The 19,446-nt window shown below is 46.7% G+C and overlaps 2 protein-coding genes across 3 annotated transcripts; one reads left to right on the plus strand and one right to left on the minus strand.

Annotated features, from left to right (window-relative positions):
* LOC120681551 (ATG8-interacting protein 1-like) lies at nucleotides 1–5,097 on the plus strand. The gene is made up of 3 exons (XM_039963070.1): nucleotides 1–272; nucleotides 1,015–1,722; nucleotides 4,596–5,097. Exons 2-3 carry the CDS (start codon nucleotides 1,025–1,027, stop codon nucleotides 4,600–4,602), a joined length of 705 nt encoding a protein of 234 aa, XP_039819004.1. The 5' UTR covers nucleotides 1–272; nucleotides 1,015–1,024; the 3' UTR covers nucleotides 4,603–5,097.
* Nucleotides 5,098–5,603: 506 nt separating this feature from the next.
* On the minus strand, nucleotides 5,604–14,887 carry LOC120681549 (protein YIF1B-B-like). Of its 2 annotated transcripts, none has more exons than XM_039963067.1 (5): nucleotides 14,781–14,887; nucleotides 6,700–6,872; nucleotides 6,519–6,617; nucleotides 6,270–6,421; nucleotides 5,604–6,187 (listed from the first exon to the last, which is right to left on the minus strand). In XM_039963067.1, the coding sequence occupies exons 2-5, from the start codon at nucleotides 6,868–6,870 to the stop codon at nucleotides 5,806–5,808; spliced, it is 804 nt and encodes a 267-aa protein (XP_039819001.1). In that variant the 5' UTR covers nucleotides 6,871–6,872; nucleotides 14,781–14,887; the 3' UTR covers nucleotides 5,604–5,805. The 2 variants fall into 2 exon arrangements, with proteins under 2 accessions (XP_039819001.1, XP_039819002.1); XM_039963068.1 differs by lacking the exon at nucleotides 14,781–14,887 and adding an exon at nucleotides 14,577–14,726.
* Between the last annotated feature and the right edge of the window lie 4,559 nt (nucleotides 14,888–19,446).

Raw genomic sequence — 19,446 nt, forward strand, 5'->3', positions numbered from 1 at the left:
GGGAGGACGAAGCAAGCACGCACGCACGCGTGAGCCTAACCCAGGGACCGCGGGCCCCGCCTGCCAGCGTCCTGTACCCCACCCCCCTCACCCTTCCCACCACTTCTCTCCCTTGCTTCCTTGTCCGCCTCTCCCACCCATGGCGGTTTGATCTGATCCCCTCCCACCTCTTCCTCCTCCCGGCCCCAACTCCCTCCCACCAACCCGAGCACACGGCGCCCAGCACCCTCTCGCTCTCCGCCGCCTCCCCTACCGGAGACCCGTCTCTGCTGGTAAGCCCTGCCGACCTGCCTTGCTTCAACTGATCTCGCTTGCTGTGCTGTGTAGCCCGCGGCGTCCGTGAGAGACCCCTGGAGTCCAAAACCTTCGCTGCTGTGAAGTCCTAGTTGCGGGTTAGTTCCCGCTGCTGCGGCGACCAGTCCGTCCATACTGTTCCTGTACTTGAGAGAGCGTCGAGCGCGCGAGATCCGTGGGGGCTGGGGGGGCATCTGATTTGGTGGCTATAATCCCCTGGTTTGGTTTGGGGGCTTTAAGGGACGATGTCAGCGGTAAGCTGTCGCCGTTCATGGTTCCTCTTGGTCAAGTTCGTCTGTTTCGTGAGTGAGGTACTAAGATGTGGGTGGATACGATGATAGATTGGATTGCCAGCGGCTCTAGCATTCGTGTTTCTTAGATTAGATCGTTTTTTCTTCTTTGGAGACCCTCTCAGGCTAAAATTGGATTGTTGATGGTGAGTCCCTAGAGCAGATTTCTCCGATAGGCTATAGCTGTGCTTTAGTCCTAGTCAAATCACCTTAGTTGGTTCAGGAGTGTGAAATTCGCTAGCTCTGTAATGTTTGCTTCTCGATGAGTCAATGTATGAACACCATCCAGTTCCTGTCTCCTATTCGCAAGGCTTGATGACCGCGACTTGCTTTGTAATGTAGTGTTGGCTATCTGTTTTTTATGTAATCACATCATCTTTCTGCAAACCTAATTGCTGATTCTTTTTCCTCTCAATAAATGACACATCAGATTTGTGGAGATGGCTGATAACGAAAAAGAGGTGCGAGAGGGAACCACCCCCCGTGGGGCAGACTGGGAGGTGGTGACTCTCACAGCATCTGCCTATGAAGCAGCGCCCGGGCCTGCTGGAACGGAACCAAAGCCTGTTAATGAAGAGCGCTGTTCATCCAACGCATTGCTCATGTCTGATCACTTTGTGTTTCCGCCCAGTGAGCACGAGAACCTGCCAATACAGACCAGTTTTGATGAGATACAGCCTGAGAAAGATGTGCAGGAAGCTAGTACCAGTGTGGAAGGTTATAGTATCAAGAACGATGCTGGGTCTGAGAGAGTTCAGTTCTATGATGAAGGGAGAAACCTCTCAGTTGATGATGCAGAGATGAGAGATGATGTTCCTGGGTATGGTTCATCTCACGCTGAAGATGATGGGCATGGCTTTGTTGCTCATGATGATGACAATGAGGCTGGTGATGGTTCTGATGAAAAATCGGGCCAGCCTTCAAAGCCTGCAGACAGGAAGAGCCATGATGCTGGTGCTTCATGTAAATGCTGGTTGAAGAAGCACATGACATGCCTGTATCACCAAGCGAAGGAAACAAATGCTATCTGGTCTGTGGTGGTTGCAGCTGCCCTGGTTGGGATTGTGATTTTGGGACGTTGGCACAAAGATAAATTGCACTTTGACCACCTTAAGTGGCGCTCTGGCTCAGCAGTGAGGTGTGTGAACTTCTTGTTTCCTACAAATATATACATCGTTTCGTAGGTTTGAAGTATGCAGATAACTTATTCACCTTTTTTGGACTTTTGCACTTTAGTGGTTTAATGTGGGCACACAAGCGTCATATATTCTCTGTAGCAATAGTCAAATTCATTTTTCAGTGCTAGGAGATGTTATAATTTGTCATCGTCATAAGTTTCTATCGACTAACTAGTAAGGTGGCAATCTTTTGAAACTGATTGTTGGATGCTGTGTTCTGCATTTCTCTAGTCGTGCCTGTTTTGTGGGTGTAATTTGGAATTCAAAAGGATTGGACAGCAGTAGTACCAAACTGCACCCATTGTATAAAGCAGATTTGGATCAGATTCATTCATCATATGGATTTAAATATGGATTGGTGACTAAGGAATAATACTCGGCTAGTTCCAGATTCTTGTCTTGAGTTCGGATTGAAATATCCCCTCAATTCTGTTTCATCTGATGTTGTAGACTTAATACACACTATTAAGTGAAAACACAAGATGACCACATGCTCATATTAAAATTAGTCTATTCTTACCAAAGTCATTTCATTTTATGTACTATACTATATATGAGTTAGGGCTATTTGTGGAAGATATAGGTAGCCTCTTCCCAAAACCCTGTAACATCAACAAAAGGACATTATGCATCCTAAACAGGGGGTTAGTGGTGGGGTACTGGGGTGAGTGGGTGAGAGTGTTGGTGGGGGTAGGGTTGACTGAAAATCATTCTACCAATCAAATTTCCTACATGCTGCGGCTTTCTTCAAGTATTTTGCTCAATCTGTAATTCTGTATTAGGTCTGGATTTGTACTAGGAACTTAGGATATTGTTTCTGATATTGGACTCAATTCTTACATGCTTATTTGGATAGAGAAGGAAAAATTATTGCGTTATTTGAAAACTATATATAATCGATATCATCTTTTTATATTTGGTACTCCATCTCTACGGAAGTCATTTTGTGATTCAAAATTTTTCCAACAATTCTTGTCAGTGCTACCCCATTTAGTATCCGCATGTGCATGCGGCAGTCACTTAAGTGCCAAATATAGCTCACAAATAGGGGCAAGCAAGGTCAGTTCACACTTTTGATATTTTTTTAAGTTTTTCTAGAGTGACATTCTTTTAGGGACGGAGGGAATAAATAATATGGATGAAGCCATTTTTATATTCTATTGTATCTCTATGTTTTGCACAAAGAATTTTTATCTTTTTTTTTTTTGAATGTTGGAGGGAGAACCAAAGGGCCAAGTTTCTTTTGCGTATTATCAGGGTGGTGCTGTTCCAGTCTGTTTTCGTATTATGTGAACTATGCATGTTTTGTTACGTAAATAGTCACTCTGAAAACTGTGCTTAGATTCTTTGTATTTCCCATTAGGGTTCTCAATTGCGATATTTCTGTGAATTGACATGGTTGCTGTCGCATTTGAGGTTCTTAATGCACTACTTTGTGAAAAGAATTTAGTTGATGCAGGCTCCGATTTTTTCCCCTTCTGTTGTTCCAGAAATTGGAACCATTGTTTCGAATTTTTCTTGCAGCTCACAATTTAACTAATTTTTAACTTGGGTCTGTACTCCGTAGCAATGACCTAGCATATTGACTTCATGCTTTGTATGTCATAAATAATTTTTAATTCCTCTTAAAATGCCTAATAATGTGATAATGACAAAGATTTCTATGGATATAGTACTGAAAGGTTTGGAATTTCGAATTTGAAACATTGGTTAGTTGAAACCAATTGGGAAGTGATTAATTTGGGTTTAATCATTTCCAAATAATTTGGTTGCACCGTTATGTTATAGTATGTGGCAAATATTATGTGTCAGCAACCAATATGATCCTGTTCATGCATCAGTAATCAGTAAGTACTAATGTACCAGCAGCTGCTGCTTCTTAAAGACAATAATAGCAACAGGTCCATGGTGCCCTGTGATATGTATCTCTCTTTTTCAACTGTGAATGTATTCCTGTTAGTTTGTTAAATTGTTTATTAACATCAAGGATCTAGATCAATATCCAAGCTTAGCCAATGATATCCAAATTAGAAATTGTTCTATCTCGTGGTAATAACTATTATGTGCAAACTTGAGGGTATTGATTTTTTCTGGCAGTGCTATGTGTCCACAACATTAGATTCTTGAAGAACTTTTCTGCTGCTATACCTTCAGTTCTTTTGCAGTTTTAGCTTGCTATTAATATTTATCTATTAGTCACTCATTTTGGGTTTCATCTCTAGCCCATCCCAAAAAGCTCTGATGTTGTTGACTATAGCTTCAGCTTTTTGGAAACTTGGTACTTTATGCTATACGTTTAACTGCTTGAGGAAATGTACCTGAAACATGCTGAGAGGGTTCTATAGAACAGCGTACCAAGGGTGCAATGAAATTTAAGAGATTTGTGGACTGGTTTCACTGCACTAGTTGTTAGTACCAGAAATTTGCCATGTTCTGTCCTAGTGCGATGTTTAGCCATCCCCCCCGCCCCCCCCCCCCCCCCCCAATGGTTCCATTGAGAAGGAAACATATTTTTGCATTTCATGTGCTGCACAGGTTCCATCTTTGAATAGCATTGTTGCATCACCTTTTCTGTTCTCTTTGATATCAAAGATTGACGTTATGATATGCATTGCTCTGCTAAAATAAACAAACAATAAAAATAATTATGAAACCAGCTATCTGTTTACTCATGACTTTTTAGAGGTACCTTACAACGCTGTTTGCTGATGCGTCAATATTTGGAGCTGCAATCATTTTGTCGCGCTAGTTTCTGACATTGCTGTTTAAATTAGCTCTTACAGTTTTAACCTGTATCTACCTTTGCCTATAACTGAATTGTTTTCTCTTTCAGAGGATGATCAACAAGCGGTCTTAGCTGATACGAAGCTTGATGGGTCTTTGCAAGCCACCTCAAGTCAGTAACCAAGATGGCGGATGCAATATGATTATGATGATGATGAAAAGAAGTGCGGCTGATATAATAATGTAACGTTTGACTAGAATTTTATTTGCAGCCTACAAGGAATGCCGGGCTTCTAAGATGACAAATTCTCCTCTACCATTCACATTATCTTACCATTTTACTTGCAACGTGGGCACCTGGCACATGATTTCAAATTCCTGCTACTTCTGCTGTGATATATGTTTTGACGGATCCCCAATGGCTGTTGAATACTTCGAAGTCTATTAGAATTTGGTTGTTCACCAATGGCGACTGAAATGCATCTGTGCTTTTGCATGTGAAAATGGAAAATCTGAAATGTTTGTTTGGCTTCTAGTTTGTAACTACTGACTACTAAAATATTGTTTGGCAATGTGCCATTTTGTCGAAAGCATTATGGTTGGTATTTTGATATTTGTGTTATCAATTTATTCCACGTAAAGTGTATCTGCTAATCTGACACAATAGCAACAGCCCCAAGGATTAACTTGCTGGGACAGCTCAGGCAGCATTCTAAGTTTAACGTGGGCCGAACAAACGTACACAATTTCACCAAGTTTAAAGAATCCAAGTTTTCTATTAATTATAAATTTATGATCTACTCTCTCTCCATCTCAAATTATTAGTTGTTTTAGCTTTTCTAGGTGTATAGTTTTTGTTATATTTCTTATCTAAAGGGGTTGTATCTAGATGCAAAGTAATATCTATGTACCTAGAAAAATCAAATTGACTAATAATTTGGGATGAAGGCGGTAATAATTTGGGATGGAGGCAGCAGTAAGCGCCCAAATATTCTTAAGGTGTTCTTAATGTTAACGTTAGAAATATTTCAAAAGTTTTCAATTTAAGACAGGGAATTATAGCAAGTAGTTTAAAAGGCACAAAACTAGAGAGGCCTACCGATAAAAACTTGTTGAAAGCAGTAACTAAGTCTGGGAAGCATCACATATAACTTCACAAGCAGCACTCTTGATCTATACAGTCGGTCAATAACATACTGTTGATGCTCAAACTGCTTCAGTTGTTGAGATCAATTCTCCAACTATTTTTACAACACATTTAAATACTTAAATATCACTTGTAATGTGAACCGCAAAACTAAAACAAACAGGAAACTGTATCATGCACCTATGCTGCCAAGCCAGAAGAACAGGGGAAACTGTGCTATTGCCATGAAGAGAAGGAAGTAATGCTGTCGCGATGAGTGCCTCTCGCTGCTTCTCATCTCTGTGAAAAGCACCCTCTTCATTGTCCTCACCAAGAACACTCCCATGCACAGGCTCATCCATGGCATCATGATGTAATACGAGTATGCCCATATGAGCCTTGCAACAACAGCAAGGGATAGCCCGGCAAATAAGTAGCCACCATATGCTACCAAGTCGAGAAGTGGCACCTCACCACCGCCCATTGAGTAGAGCAAACCTTTCAGTATCACGAGCTGGAAGGCCCATCCAATGAGTGCCCTGGAAAACTGCAGATTTATAGCTTCTGGAGTAAACCTGCATGAATACCGGTTACATCAAATTAGGAACATTCGGTCATAATCATTTGGCAACTGAAGGTTGACTGTCAACAACTCACTTTCCCATGAAACCTAATGTAAAACCAGCAAGAATGATGAAGCTTCCAAATGCCATGAAAGGGATGTACAGATCTGGTGCATTTATGTCATAGATTGGAGGTTTGTAGGACAAACGCCCACCAACAGGTTCACTTATCCGAGTCCAGTGCCCCTGCACGAATAATGGGGAAACAGAACTTTATTTCAGTAGTCAGTAGACCATCAACAAACCAGTTTTACATGCAATGTTATTAGGAAAGATGATTTACCCTGTGAAAGAATGGAAACAATATAACTTTCAACTTGTTCCTGACATATTGATCATTCACATGGAAGTAATACTGCGGGTTGGAGAAGTATCTATTGATCTGCGCAAAACAGGACCAATAATTTAGAGAGAATGCAAAGGAATGAAAATATCAAGGATAAGGTTGACTGGAGACTCCTTACATTGCTTTGCATGAATTCTGAACTAGAATCCAAGAACTTCTCCCCATATACTCCTAGCCCAGATCTAATTAGACCTGAGCTTGCACCATATAATGGATTGTTAAACTGGCCCGGCTGAGAATTCTGCTGTGGCATCTGCATCCCAGGAGGGTTCCCATAGTTATTATACATGGCTGCAGAGAACAAAGAGAGGTAAAAAAAATGTTAACAAGACCATATTAATCGACTTGACATAATTGTGGGCAACAAATCAATGACGATAGCAGACGTGACATAAAACACAGGTAAGTATACCAGAGCTATTTATGACGCTGCTAAGGCAGAAAGTTTTTTTTTCCCACACTTTTGCTTGATCTCAGGCATTTCATCATAAACAAAAAATTCCCAGCACATGAAAGAAGAGTGCAACATAAAGATAATGAGAAATTGCACAGATCATCTCTCAGAAGTATGAGCTATTCAATTGAAGTCAACGTCCAATTACAGAACAGTCCAAAATATGTAAACTGATTTGCTTGCCCATCGTCCACTGAGGAAAAAAGGCGACGCTGCAAATCAAGACAATCGTCTGTAGCTGGTAAGCAACTACAGTCATTGAGATGTAACCAAGCAGGTAGGCGCATTCAGCTTACCAGTTTGACTGTAATACAGTAATGATGATGATTTTTCTAGAAGCAAAGAAATACCAAACCATTGTTTTTCTTTATTTTCAATAGATCATCATGGAGGAGGAAAATGAGAAGCAGTATGCGCAGTGAAACATAAAATTCCATGGTTTACATCTATTGTTAGAACTGTTGGAGTAATGGGCTTGGCCCATTTATTCTAAAGCATTAAAAGAATTTAAAGCCCACTATTAATGCTAGGGAATCAATGTTTAATTCCGTACCGGGAATTGAGGAGGATCTCAACCGACTTAAAAGGTGGACTTCTTGTACACCACTTGTGAAGCCGGTAAGAGGAGGACGGTGAACCACACGCGCGCGCGCTCGCTCGCCTCGCCGGGCCGGGCCGGGCCGGGCCGTGGCCGTGGCCGTGGCCGAGGCCGTGGCCGAGGCCGAGGCCGAGGCGAGGCGCGGCGCGGCGCGGCGCGGCGCGGTGTGATGGCTATTTTGCCGTTGACAGCAATTAATCGTGCGATTAAACGTGCAATTAAATCTGTAATTAATGGCCATAACAGCATCACCTAAATGACTCTGATGGTGTCCAGGTTCAACGAACCTGAGCACCTGAGTCACTATATAAGGAGTGCCATGCCCCTCATCCATCCTGCACCAGAGCACTGAGGCAACTCGGCTCCTCTCTTCTCCCTCTCCAGTTGCAACAACTGAGTTCCCCAACGCTAATCTCTGCGCGCACAGAATTAGCGTGAGCAGGCCTCCGAAACCTTGCTCGCCTTGAGATCCTGCACGGGATAGGCGGGCAATCAGGTTTTTGGGTAACGCTTTAGCGTGACTGCTCAAAAATACTAAGGCTTTGCCCGATTGTACGACTACTTCCTGATGGACGAGCCGAACGACTACGTCGACTACATTCTGGTGGCCGAACGACTACGTCGACTACATCTTGGTGAGCGTTCGTGGGACTGCACTGCGAACTTCTTCCTGCACCGATTTAGTTCGACTACTTCGACTGAGGCCAACCGAGTAGATGTCTACTCCAGTTGGTAACAGCGCAGCCAATGCCTCCGGCAACGGCCCCGCTTTAGGGTACTCCCTGAAACTTTGGTTATTTATATTGTTTATGCTTATATGTGTGATAAGTATAAACATGTACACATGTTTTATTTTACTCCTTAAAGTCATAGAAATATTGCTAGTTTATACATCTAATTTTGGAATTAAAATATACCGAAAATTGCCTAGATTTCTAACAATCCAAAAACCTGATGATGTTAATAGGCTTTCGGTATCTAGCTTTGCTGCATCAATCAAACCATCACCTTTTGATGGTTCAAATTACAAACGTTGGCAAGAGCGGCTTATACTGTGGTTAACACTATCGAGAGTGATCCATGTGAAAGAGGGTAAGCCTGAACAATTCTCTCCAGAGGAAGGGAGTGCGTTCGATGAGGCTGATATCCTCTTTCGAGGCTTGATCATTAGTGTTCTCGGTGATAACCTGGTGGATTCTTATATCCGGCTGCCAACTGGCAAAGCTTTGTGGGATGCTCTTGAGGCTCAATATGGAGTATCTGACGCCGGGAGTGAGTTGTATATCATGGAGCAGTTCCTTGAGTACAGGATGGTCGAAGACCGTTCTGTAGTGGAACAGGCTCATGAAATACATACTCTGGCAAAAGATCTCAAAAATTGCAGCAAAGAGTCCCCATGTGTGTTACCCAATAAGTTTGTGGCTGGAGGTATAATCTCTAAGCTGCCACCTTCTTGGAGGGACTTTCCTACTTCTCTAAAACATAAGAGACAGGAGTTCACAATAGATGGACTCATAGGGACTCTTGATGTTGAGGAGAAGGCGAGAGCAAAGGACATACGTGGGAAAGGAGTTGTTGGTGCTTCAAGTGCCAATCTTGTTCAGAAGAACAACTCCCATAAGAACAAGAAAAAGCCACCGCAGAACCAACCAAAGACTAAGAAGACAACCACTTTTAAGAAGAAGAAAAAGACGGGAGCCTGCTATGTGTGTGCTAGTACGGATCACTTTGCTGCAAAGTGTCCGAACCGCAAAGGCAACGACTCCGCCAACATGGTTATTAGCGAGCCTGGAGGAACTTCGGGGTACGGTAATTTATTACCTACTGTTCTTTCAGTCTTTGGTTCACCCGAGTGGTGGGTTGACACTGGTGCTAATATTCATGTTTGTGCTGATGCTTCATTGTTCTCTTCTTACCAGACCGACGGGACTTCCTCCTTGCTGATGGGGAACGGATCACATGCGCGTGTTCTTGGTGTTGGTACGGTAAATCTGAAGTTTACTTCGGGGAAGACCGTGCAGCTGAAGAACGTGCAGCATGTCCCCACCATCAAGAAGAATTTAGTCAGCGGCTCTCTACTGTGTAGAGATGGTTTCAAATTAGTCTTTGAGTCTAATAAATGTATCTTGTCTAAGTTTGGTACTTTTGTTGGAAAAGGTTATGAAAGCGGAGGTTTGTTCCGTCTTTCTTTGTCAGATGTTTGTAATAAAATTGCATACAATGTTATTAACGTTGATGAAACAAATGTTTGGCATTCGAGGCTTTGTCACGTTAATTTTGGTTGTATGATGCGCTTAGCTAATTTGAGCTTAATTCCAAAGTTCACTTTTGTCAAAAATTCTAAGTGTCATGTATGTGTTGAATTAAAACAAACTCGTAAGCCTCATAAGACCGCGGAGGCAAGGAGCTTGGCACCCTTAGAATTAATTCATTCCGATTTGTGCGAAATGAATGGAGTGTTGACAAAAGGTGGTAAAAAATATTTCATGACTTTGATTGATGATAGTACTAGATTTTGTTACATCTATTTGTTGAAGTCAAAAGATGAAGCTTTACACTACTTTAAAATCTATAAAGCTGAAGTAGAAAACCAACTTGAGAGAAAGATCAAAAGAGTTAGGTCAGATCGTGGTGGCGAGTATTTCTCAAATTTATTCACTTTATTCTGCGAGGAACATGGTATTATTCATGAGAGGACGCCTCCCTATTCACCTCAGTCAAATGGGGTTGCCGAAAGAAAGAACCGCACTCTAACGGATTTGGTTAACGCCATGTTAGATACAGCGGGACTTTCCAAGGAATGGTGGGGTGAGGCTATATTGACTGCATGTCATGTCCTAAACCGTGTTCCTACAAAGAATAAAGAGATAACTCCTTTCGAGGAATGGGAGAAGAAAATGCCAACACTGTCATACTTACGTACATGGGGTTGTTTGGCAAAAGTGAGTGTGCCAATAACCAAGAAACGTAAGCTTGGACCTAAAACTGTGGATTGTATCTTTCTAGGTTATGCTATTCACAGCGTTGGATATAGATTTTTAATAGTGAAATCTGGAGTACCTGACATGCATGTTGGTACTATAATGGAGTCCAGAGATGCTACATTTTTTTGAAAACATTTTTCCCATGAGAGATGAAACAAGTTCATCTAGGCAAGAGTTCATCAAGGATGATGGCTCTGCTGAGCCGATAGAACACAATGAACATACACTTGTAGAAAATCCTGAGGAGGATAACAATGATGCTCCGAGAAAGAGCAAGAGACAAAGGACTGTAAAGTCTTTTGGTGATGATTTCATTGTATACCTCATAGATGATACACCCAGAACCATTGAAGAGGCATATTCATCTCCTGATGCTGACTATTGGAAGGAAGCAGTAAGGAGTGAGATGGATTCTATTATGTCTAATGGAACCTGGGAGGTCGTTGAACGTCCTTATGGATGTAAACCGGTTGGATGCAAGTGGGTGTTCAAGAAAAAGTTTAGGCCAGATGGTACTATTGAAAAGTACAAGGCTAGGCTTGTGGCCAAGGGTTATACACAAAAAGAAGGAGAAGATTTCTTTGACACTTATTCACCAGTTGCCCGATTGACCACAATTCGAGTGTTACTTTCCTTGGCAGCCTCTTATGGTCTTCTCGTTCATCAGATGGACGTTAAGACGGCTTTCCTCAATGGAGAGTTAGAAGAGGAGATCTATATGGATCAGCCGGATGGGTTTGTATCAAAGGGTCAAGAAGAAATGGTTTGTAAGTTGTTAAAATCTTTATATGGTCTCAAGCAAGCGCCTAAGCAGTGGCATGAAAAGTTTGATAGAACTTTGACCTCTGCCGGCTTTGTTGTGAACGAAGCTGACAGATGTGTGTACTATCGCTATGGTGGGGCTGAAAGAGTGATTTTGTGCTTGTATGTGGATGACATACTGATCTTTGGCACTAGCCTTAATGTGATTAAGGAAGTCAAAGAGTTTTTATCTCAAAATTTTGAGATGAAGGATCTGGGAGAAGCTGATGTTATCCTTAATATAAAGCTGGTAAAAGAGATCAATGGTGGGGTGATTCTTACACAGTCTCACTATGTGGAGAAGGTGTTAAGTCGCTTTGGTTATAGCGACTATAAACCTGTCTCAACACCATATGATGCCAGTTTAATTCTTAGAAAGAACAAAAGGATAATGCGAGATCAGCTGAGATATTCTCAGATCATTGGTTCATTAATGTATTTAGCGAGCGCTACAAGACCTGACATCTCGTTTGCTGTAAGCAAACTGAGCCGGTTTGTTTCAAACCCGGGAGATAATCATTGGAAGGGTCTTGAAAGAGTAATGCGCTATCTGAAGGGGACAATGAACTATGGAATTCACTACACCGGGTACCCAAGGGTACTAGAAGGGTATAGTGATTCAAATTGGATTTCTGATGCTGATGAGATAAAGGCCACAAGTGGATATGTGTTTACACTTGGTGGTGGAGCTGTTTCCTGGAAGTCTTGCAAGCAGACCATCTTAACGAGGTCAACTATGGAAGCAGAACTCACAGCATTAGATACCGCCACTGTTGAGGCTGAGTGGCTTCGTGAGCTCCTTATGGACTTGCCGATAGTTGAAAAACCGTTACCGGCAATCATAATGAACTGTGACAATCAAACGGTAATTGTCAAGGTGAATAGTTCAAAGGATAACATGAAGTCATCTAGACATGTGAAAAGGCGGTTGAAATCTGTCAGAAAATTGAGAAACTCCGGAGTTATAGCCCTGGACTATGTTCAGACGGCTAAAAATCTGGCAGATCAGTTTACAAAGGGTCTTTCACGAAATGTGATAGACAATGCATCTATGGAATTGGGCTTGAGACCCACGTGAGTCATTCTATAGTGGAAACCTGTCCTATGTGATCGGAGATCCCGTGAATTAGGATGGTGAAACAAAACTAAAGTCTGACTGTGAGAAGAGAACCTTTGTGAAAAGGGCTCATTCCGTGTATAAGGTGCATTTCTCTTCTAATCTGTATGGCAGGTTGGTCTATACCTTAATGTGTGCCAGGTGGTTTCTTTTAAACAAATGAGTTGTTTTCTTGAAACAAAAGATGTTGTCCTACAGAACATCTGAAAGGAACACACCTATATGAGTTTGACCACTGGTCATGGTCTATGAGAATTGGGTATTCTCTAGAAACTCATGAAGGGCCTGGAGTATGACTTATAAGCTCCAAACCGCGGGGATGCTTTTGCAGCCTAGTACCAGTGTAGGGCTCTGGTCAAACTTGTTTGCACAAAACTGGCAATTCAAGGCATAGTCCATTGCACAGTTGTGAATAAGTGTAGCCTTTGTCCTAGATGGAAGTTCAACTTAACAGTCTCTGTCGAATACTGGTATATCAATGAGAGAATGAGGGTATTTCTAGTGTGGCTTGAATTTCTTGGTGGGGATTGTTGGAGTAATGGGCTTGGCCCATTTATTCTAAAGCATTAAAAGAATTTAAAGCCCACTATTAATGCTAGGGAATCAATGTTTAATTCCGTACCGGGAATTAAGGAGGATCTCAACCGACTTAAAAGGTGGACTTCTTGTACACCACTTGTGAAGCCGGTAAGAGGAGGACGGTGAACCACACGCGCGCGCGCTCGCTCGCCTCGCCGGGCCGGGCCGGGCCGGGCCGTGGCCGTGGCCGTGGCGTGGCCGTGGCCGTGGCCGAGGCCGAGGCCGAGGCCGAGGCGAGGCGCGGCGCGGCGCGGCGCGGCGCGGCGGGGCGGTGCGGTGCGGTGCGGCGCGGCGCGGTGTGATGTGATGGCTATTTTGCCGTTGACAGCAATTAATCGTGCGATTAAACGTGCAATTAAATCTGTAATTAATGGCCATAACAGCATCACCTAAATGACTCTGATGGTGTCCAGGTTCAACGAACCTGAGCACCTGAGTCACTATATAAGGAGTGCCATGCCCCTCATCCATCCTGCACCAGAGCACTGAGGCAACTCGGCTCCTCTCTTCTCCCTCTCCAGTTGCAACAATTGAGTTCCCCAACGCTAATCTCTGCGCGCACAGAATTAGCGTGAGCAGGCCTCCGAAACCTTGCTCGCCTTGAGATCCTGCACGGGATAGGCGGGCAATCAGGTTTTTGGGTAACGCTTTAGCGTGACTGCTCAAAAATACTAAGGCTTTGCCCGATTGTACGACTACTTCCTGGTGGACGAGCCGAACGACTACGTCGACTACATTCTGGTGGCCGAACGACTACGTCGACTACATCTTGGTGACCGTTCGTGGGACTGCACTGCGAATTTCTTCCTGCACCGATTTAGTTCGACTACTTCGACTGAGGCCAACCGAGTAGATGTCTACTCCAGTTGGTAACAGCGCAGCCAATGCCTCCGGCAACGGCCCCGCTTTAGGGTACTCCCTGAAACTTTGGTTATTTATATTGTTTATGCTTATATGTGTGATAAGTATAAACATGTACACATGTTTTATTTTACTCCTTAAAGTCATAGAAATATTGCTAGTTTATACATCTAATTTTGGAATTAAAATATACCGAAAATTGCCTAGATTTCTAACAAGAACACACAGAGTTACATAAACAGAGACATAAAAATCTTAAATTTCCTGGGTTGCTTCCACGGATGATCCTAACTAGGCACTTTGCCATTCCTTCCTAGCATCCATGACTTATCTGATCTCTACTTCTCTAAGGATCATCGAGTAATAAAATACACGCAACCAAGCAGGGAATCTTGGTAAGATCAGTATCGCCTCAGTCAGGTTCTTCTAAATTACAAGAACAGCACCAACCTCACTTTCAAGATCCTCCCGATCCAATACACCAAGAGCCGTCTTCATTACTAAACCGAAAGCCTAGCTAGTTGGTCAGAACAAAACTACCCCCAATACGTTTTTTTAAATCTTTCGCGCAAGAAAATGAGGAAGGCAAAACAAATCGAACCGGCGAACGGATTGGATTCGAAGGACACCACACGGACGCAGAGAAGCGAACTACCACTCCACTCGCTCGCTTCTTCGAACAGGGGTCGGGTGGATCGCGAACTCGAACGGATCGGATGCGTGGAGCGGACGACGGATTGGGGCTCGATTAAGCGCGAAATCGACCCGGAATTCGTGCGAGGCGAGAAAGGCAGGGCGGACTTACTTGGAGAAACCGGTGGAGGAGCGGCGGAGAGAGGGCAGGGCAACCGCGCGCGGCCGGCGGAGGCGCGTCGGGAGCCTGTCAGTGTGTGCGGTGGAGGCTGTTTGGGGGGGGGGGGGGGGGGGGGGGGGGGGGGTGCGCTTTCGTTCGCGTCCTTCGGGCGGAAGGACGCGACAGAGGAAGGCCGCTATGCCCACGCGCGTGCTTTGCCTTCGGGGCCGCCCTGACGTGGCGACGTGGCAATGCCGAGTGGAATTTCTAGATTTGTTGACCGCTGCTTCCTACTCGTAGTGTCTTCCGAGCTCATTTCTTTACCGATAAAAAATCATTTTATTTTCTTATCTCTACTTATTTAATATTTCTAAAGCAAGTAATGATTCCACGGTCCGGAATTCTAATCGAAATCCGAACAAATCAATCCGAATCCCAATAGAACTTGGACAATTAATACCTCATAGGGTCACTGACGGTGGGTAAGTACCGCTAGCAGGGATTCGTGGGAACCCCCATTTAGAGATTCAGCCAGAGATGTAACACGTAGCGAGGGCTTCCTCGAGGGAAGAGTGAGACAGTGGTTTTTAGATAGGTTCAGGCCGCCCTGTGGCGTAACACCCTATGTCCTGTGTTCTTGTGATTGGTTATCTTATCGGCGTTCTGGGATCTGAACCCCTTACATATTCTAGGACCTTTCTATTTATAGACCCCTTGCATGCCTCTAACTGTGTGAATGCTCCCCTTCGCATGGTGGGCGCCGTCCTCCAGCTCATCCTGTCTCCTATCAGTTGAGTAAACAGGTTGTCGGGCCCGCCACGATGCACCCGGGATGTGCCCAGACTGTAGCATCCCGGGGTGGGAAGCCCCTCGGGGTGCGCCCCGAGGTGTCCCGGGGTAATCCGGGGTGACCCCGGGTCAACCCCAGGAAGGCGGCTCAGGCCAACCCGGGGTTGCCTTGATATGAAGTGCAGTAAATGGTGGCGGGCTCAGCCACCGCCCATTTACTGTCCGATGGAACATGGCTCAGGGATAAGCCTCCACAGCCGGCTCTCTCCACCGTCTGAGCGCACGGCTCCCCCGTAATCATGATGCTTTTACGGGGAAGCCGCGCTCCTTCTCGGGCTTTGCGCCGGGCTCGGCAGTGCGCCGTAATCTTCTGGGATTCCCGCCCGGTAAAAATCTTTTACCGGGCGGGTGTCTTCGTGGGGAAGGAAAAGGATCTCCTTGGGCCGCCGGCGGCGGTGGAGCCCTGGCCCGCTCTTGTGGGTGTCCGCCCGTGTAGACGGATAGCCCGGGCCTGAGTCATTGATCCCACGCCAGCCGTCATTGTGGGCCGGTGGGCCATTGACGGAGGTACATCCGGGTACCTCCCAGCCGAGTAGTTATCTCCCGACTAGGTACCTACTCGGCCAGGACTACTCTGCACGACTACCCGGCGGACAGGCACTCGGCTGGACGTCGAAAGGTTCCTCCGAGGATCAGGATCAAGGCGCGGATATGTATTCCAGATATCTAGGGATCTCAACCGACCTGATTCCATGTAACAACCCGAGTAGATCTCTTTCCTTACTTGTAACCCACGGCACCTGGCCTATAAAGGCGCCGTGAGGGGACCCATAGAATCCATATCTCATCGGCATTAGCATCAACATCAAGCTCAATACACACCACACAGGACGTAGGGTATTACGCTCCCGAGCAGCCCGAACCTGTCTAAACCCTAGCGTCAACTCACAACCATCTAGTTCTTGGCTCCGGAATCCCTCCTTCACCTACAAATCTACCGCCGGGCATACCCCTGGTGAACTTGCCGGATAAGCAATCCGACAGTTGGCGCGCAAGGTAGGGGAGATTTCTCAGGAGTCCTTACAGCGAGCTCGATGGCAGCAAGATTCGGCGTCTTCTTCTCCGCCAACGTCAGCATCTAGATGTAGGCCGCCGCCGGATTTGCCTTCACCTTTGGTAGTTTCCCAGAAACTACAGTTCCTCGAAACCCACCCACCAGCCCCTCGATCACTGAGAGCGGCAACTCCACCAGCGTCAGATCTGATCTGACGACTCAAAGTTCCATCACTCGTCGAGTTTCTGAACTCGACATCAACGAACTTCCGATCGTTCGCCCCAGGGCAACACGTCGGCCGGTCATCTGCAACAATGATCTAATCTCCGGAATAGATCGCGTCACCAAGTCTCTTGCCGAGTGCATCCAACTCGGCGAGACTGTGCTGGGTCATCCAGGCGGCTCGGCTATCCTCCCATACGGGCTTCGCAACAACTCCGCGGTCTACTCGGATCAGATCCGAGTACGTATGGGCCAGTCTGACTCGGATCAGATCCAATCTGATCTACCCTCATCTACTGAGGTTGGGTACCAGGCAGCCGTCTTCACCCTCCCGCCCAACCGCAGCAACCCCGACGGCCGGCGCCAGATCTCAGTCGTCTTGGTGGACTCCGAGTCCTTTACTGGCGAGGACGACCAACAGCGGGCGGAACGTCTTCACCGCAATGGCCTCCGCGCCGATCGTCGGGCCAACGAGAAAGTCATCCTGCAGGCCGAGGAAGATTTCGAGAACACCGAGCGCCGCAACCCCAGGGTTGCACGGAGGCGTCCGTCACCGCCAAGGCCCAAGAACCTCGAAAACGAGTTCGTCCTGGATTACGACGGTCACCAAGTCTTCGCCACGCCATCTGCCAACATGGCCGCCGTCCTCCAGGTATTTGAGGGACTACCCCAAACTCCTGAGATTGCAAAAGCTCGTGCTCGCCTGCATGTCGCAGCAACCCAGGCTCAGGGCCTGAGAAGGGACTACTGCAACCACCGGGGGCAATCAAGCTCCAACCGCTCGGTGCGTCCTCATCATCGTGATGAAGAGGTTGACCAGCCCGACCTTCACGACCGTCTCGCCCGCCGAGATCTTCGACCCCGCATCGACAATCGCCATCGCCAACGGGACAACGCCGAGCAGGAACGACGTCGCCGCTACGACGACGAGCATGGCGCACCCGACCACATCCGCAACAAACGCGATCGTCGACCCCGCGACGACGACTATGACCTGGCAGACGACCTGGATGGCTTCTCCGCCTTCTCCGACAGGCTGCGAGCCATCCAGTGGCCCGCGACCTTCAAGCCGGTCGGCATCGAAAAGTTCGATGGCGAGTCCGACCCCAATACATGGCTGCACACCTACTCCATCGCCGTCCGAGCAGCGAACGGCAACAACGACATCATGGCGGCTTACTTCCCGGTGATGATGAGCCGGCAAGCACAGAACGGGCTCGAGTCCCTTCCTGCTGGCTTGATCAATAGCTGGCAGGACCTCTGCACCGCCTTCGTCTAGTACTACCAAGCAGCCTGCCTGGGCCCCAAAACCAGATGGGATCTGGGCAGCGTCACGCAACGGCCTTCCGAGTCCTTGCGTGATTACATCAAAAGGTACTTTGCTAATCGTAATACAATTGCGGAAGCTGATGACAGGGATGTGATCTACCACTTCCACCAAGGCCTCCATAGCATCGAACTATGGAGGAAGATGTTCGAGTCCAACCCCAAGACCGTCTCTGACATGATGGCCATCGTCAACAAGCACGCCGACATGGAGGACGCCGAGCGTGCACATCGCCGCTACAAGGATCGCCGCGAGCCTGCCGATCGCCCTCGCCAAAGGAACGATGACCCAGATCGCCCAAGCGGGGATCGTCCACCACGCCACGGCAAGAACCGCGACCGCGCCGAGTCGTCCAAGGCCCGCGACCGCAAGCATGGCCCCGACAACACCGTCGCTGTCGCCGACCGACCTCAGCGACACACCTCCCTCGACCAGGAGGAGCTCTATAGGCTCCTCGACTCCAAGTGGCCCTCTCCAACAGCGTCGCTCCAGAGGAGTCCAAGCGGCCCAGGCTTGATGACCGTGAAAGACCGGGTAGCTCCAGAAGCTCCCGTGGCCGCGGCCGCAGAAATCGCTCACCCAGGCGAGACGAGGAGGAACAGCAGGGCAAAAGATCACCCGGCACCTTCCAGGAGGAGCAACGGGTGGTTAACATCATCTTCGGAGGCTCCAGCGCCCCATCCTGCAAGCGCAGCATCAAGCTGCACAATCGCGATGTCAACTCGGTGTTCAGGCACCCGGTTGAACCTCTTCGCTGGTCGGAAATCCCCATTACCTTCGACCGATGCGACCACTGGGTCCATCTACCCAGGCCAGGTGCTTACCCGCTCGTGGTAAACCCGGTGATACGCCAGATCCGTCTGGCCAGAGTACTCATCGACGGGGGCAGCGCCCAAAATATCATCTTCTCCAAGACTCTGGAGGACATGGCTTTGACATGACCAAGCTGGTTCCTTCAGACCAGGCCTTCTACGACATCATCCCGGGTGCGGGTTCAACTCCGGTTGGCAAGGTCACCCTCCCCGTCACCTTCGGCACCCGGGACAACTACCGCACGGAGTCCATCATCTTCGAGGTGGCCCCGTTCGAGACTTCCTACCAAGCCATACTAGGGACACCAGCTCTCGCCAAATTCATGGCGATCCCCAACCACACATATCTTCTCTTGAAGATGCCGGCTCCAAACAGAGTCCTTTCCATCCGCAGCGACATCCAGACGTCTCACTCCTGTGAGACGGAGAACATCAACACTGCCGAGGCCCTGGAGAGAAGCAACAACTAGGCCA

This window comes from Panicum virgatum, chromosome 7N (assembly GCF_016808335.1).
Source record: "Panicum virgatum strain AP13 chromosome 7N, P.virgatum_v5, whole genome shotgun sequence".
Taxonomy (NCBI): domain Eukaryota; kingdom Viridiplantae; phylum Streptophyta; class Magnoliopsida; order Poales; family Poaceae; genus Panicum; species Panicum virgatum.

What these genes read in the sequence shown, in the direction of transcription:
- LOC120681551 (XM_039963070.1), top strand. Translation starts at nt 1,025, where the DNA reads ATGGCTGATAACGAAAAAGAGGTGCGAGAGGGAACCACCCCCCGTGGG.
- LOC120681549 (XM_039963067.1), bottom strand. Translation starts at nt 6,870, where the DNA reads ATGTATAATAACTATGGGAACCCTCCTGGGATGCAGATGCCACAGCAG. An exon ending in CAGAATTCATGCAAAGCAAT is followed by an intron (nt 6,618 to 6,699) that starts GTAAGGAGTCTC and finishes TGTTTTGCGCAG; the next exon opens with ATCAATAGATACTTCTCCAA. An exon ending in ACATTAGGTTTCATGGGAAA is followed by an intron (nt 6,188 to 6,269) that starts GTGAGTTGTTGA and finishes GTATTCATGCAG; the next exon opens with GTTTACTCCAGAAGCTATAA.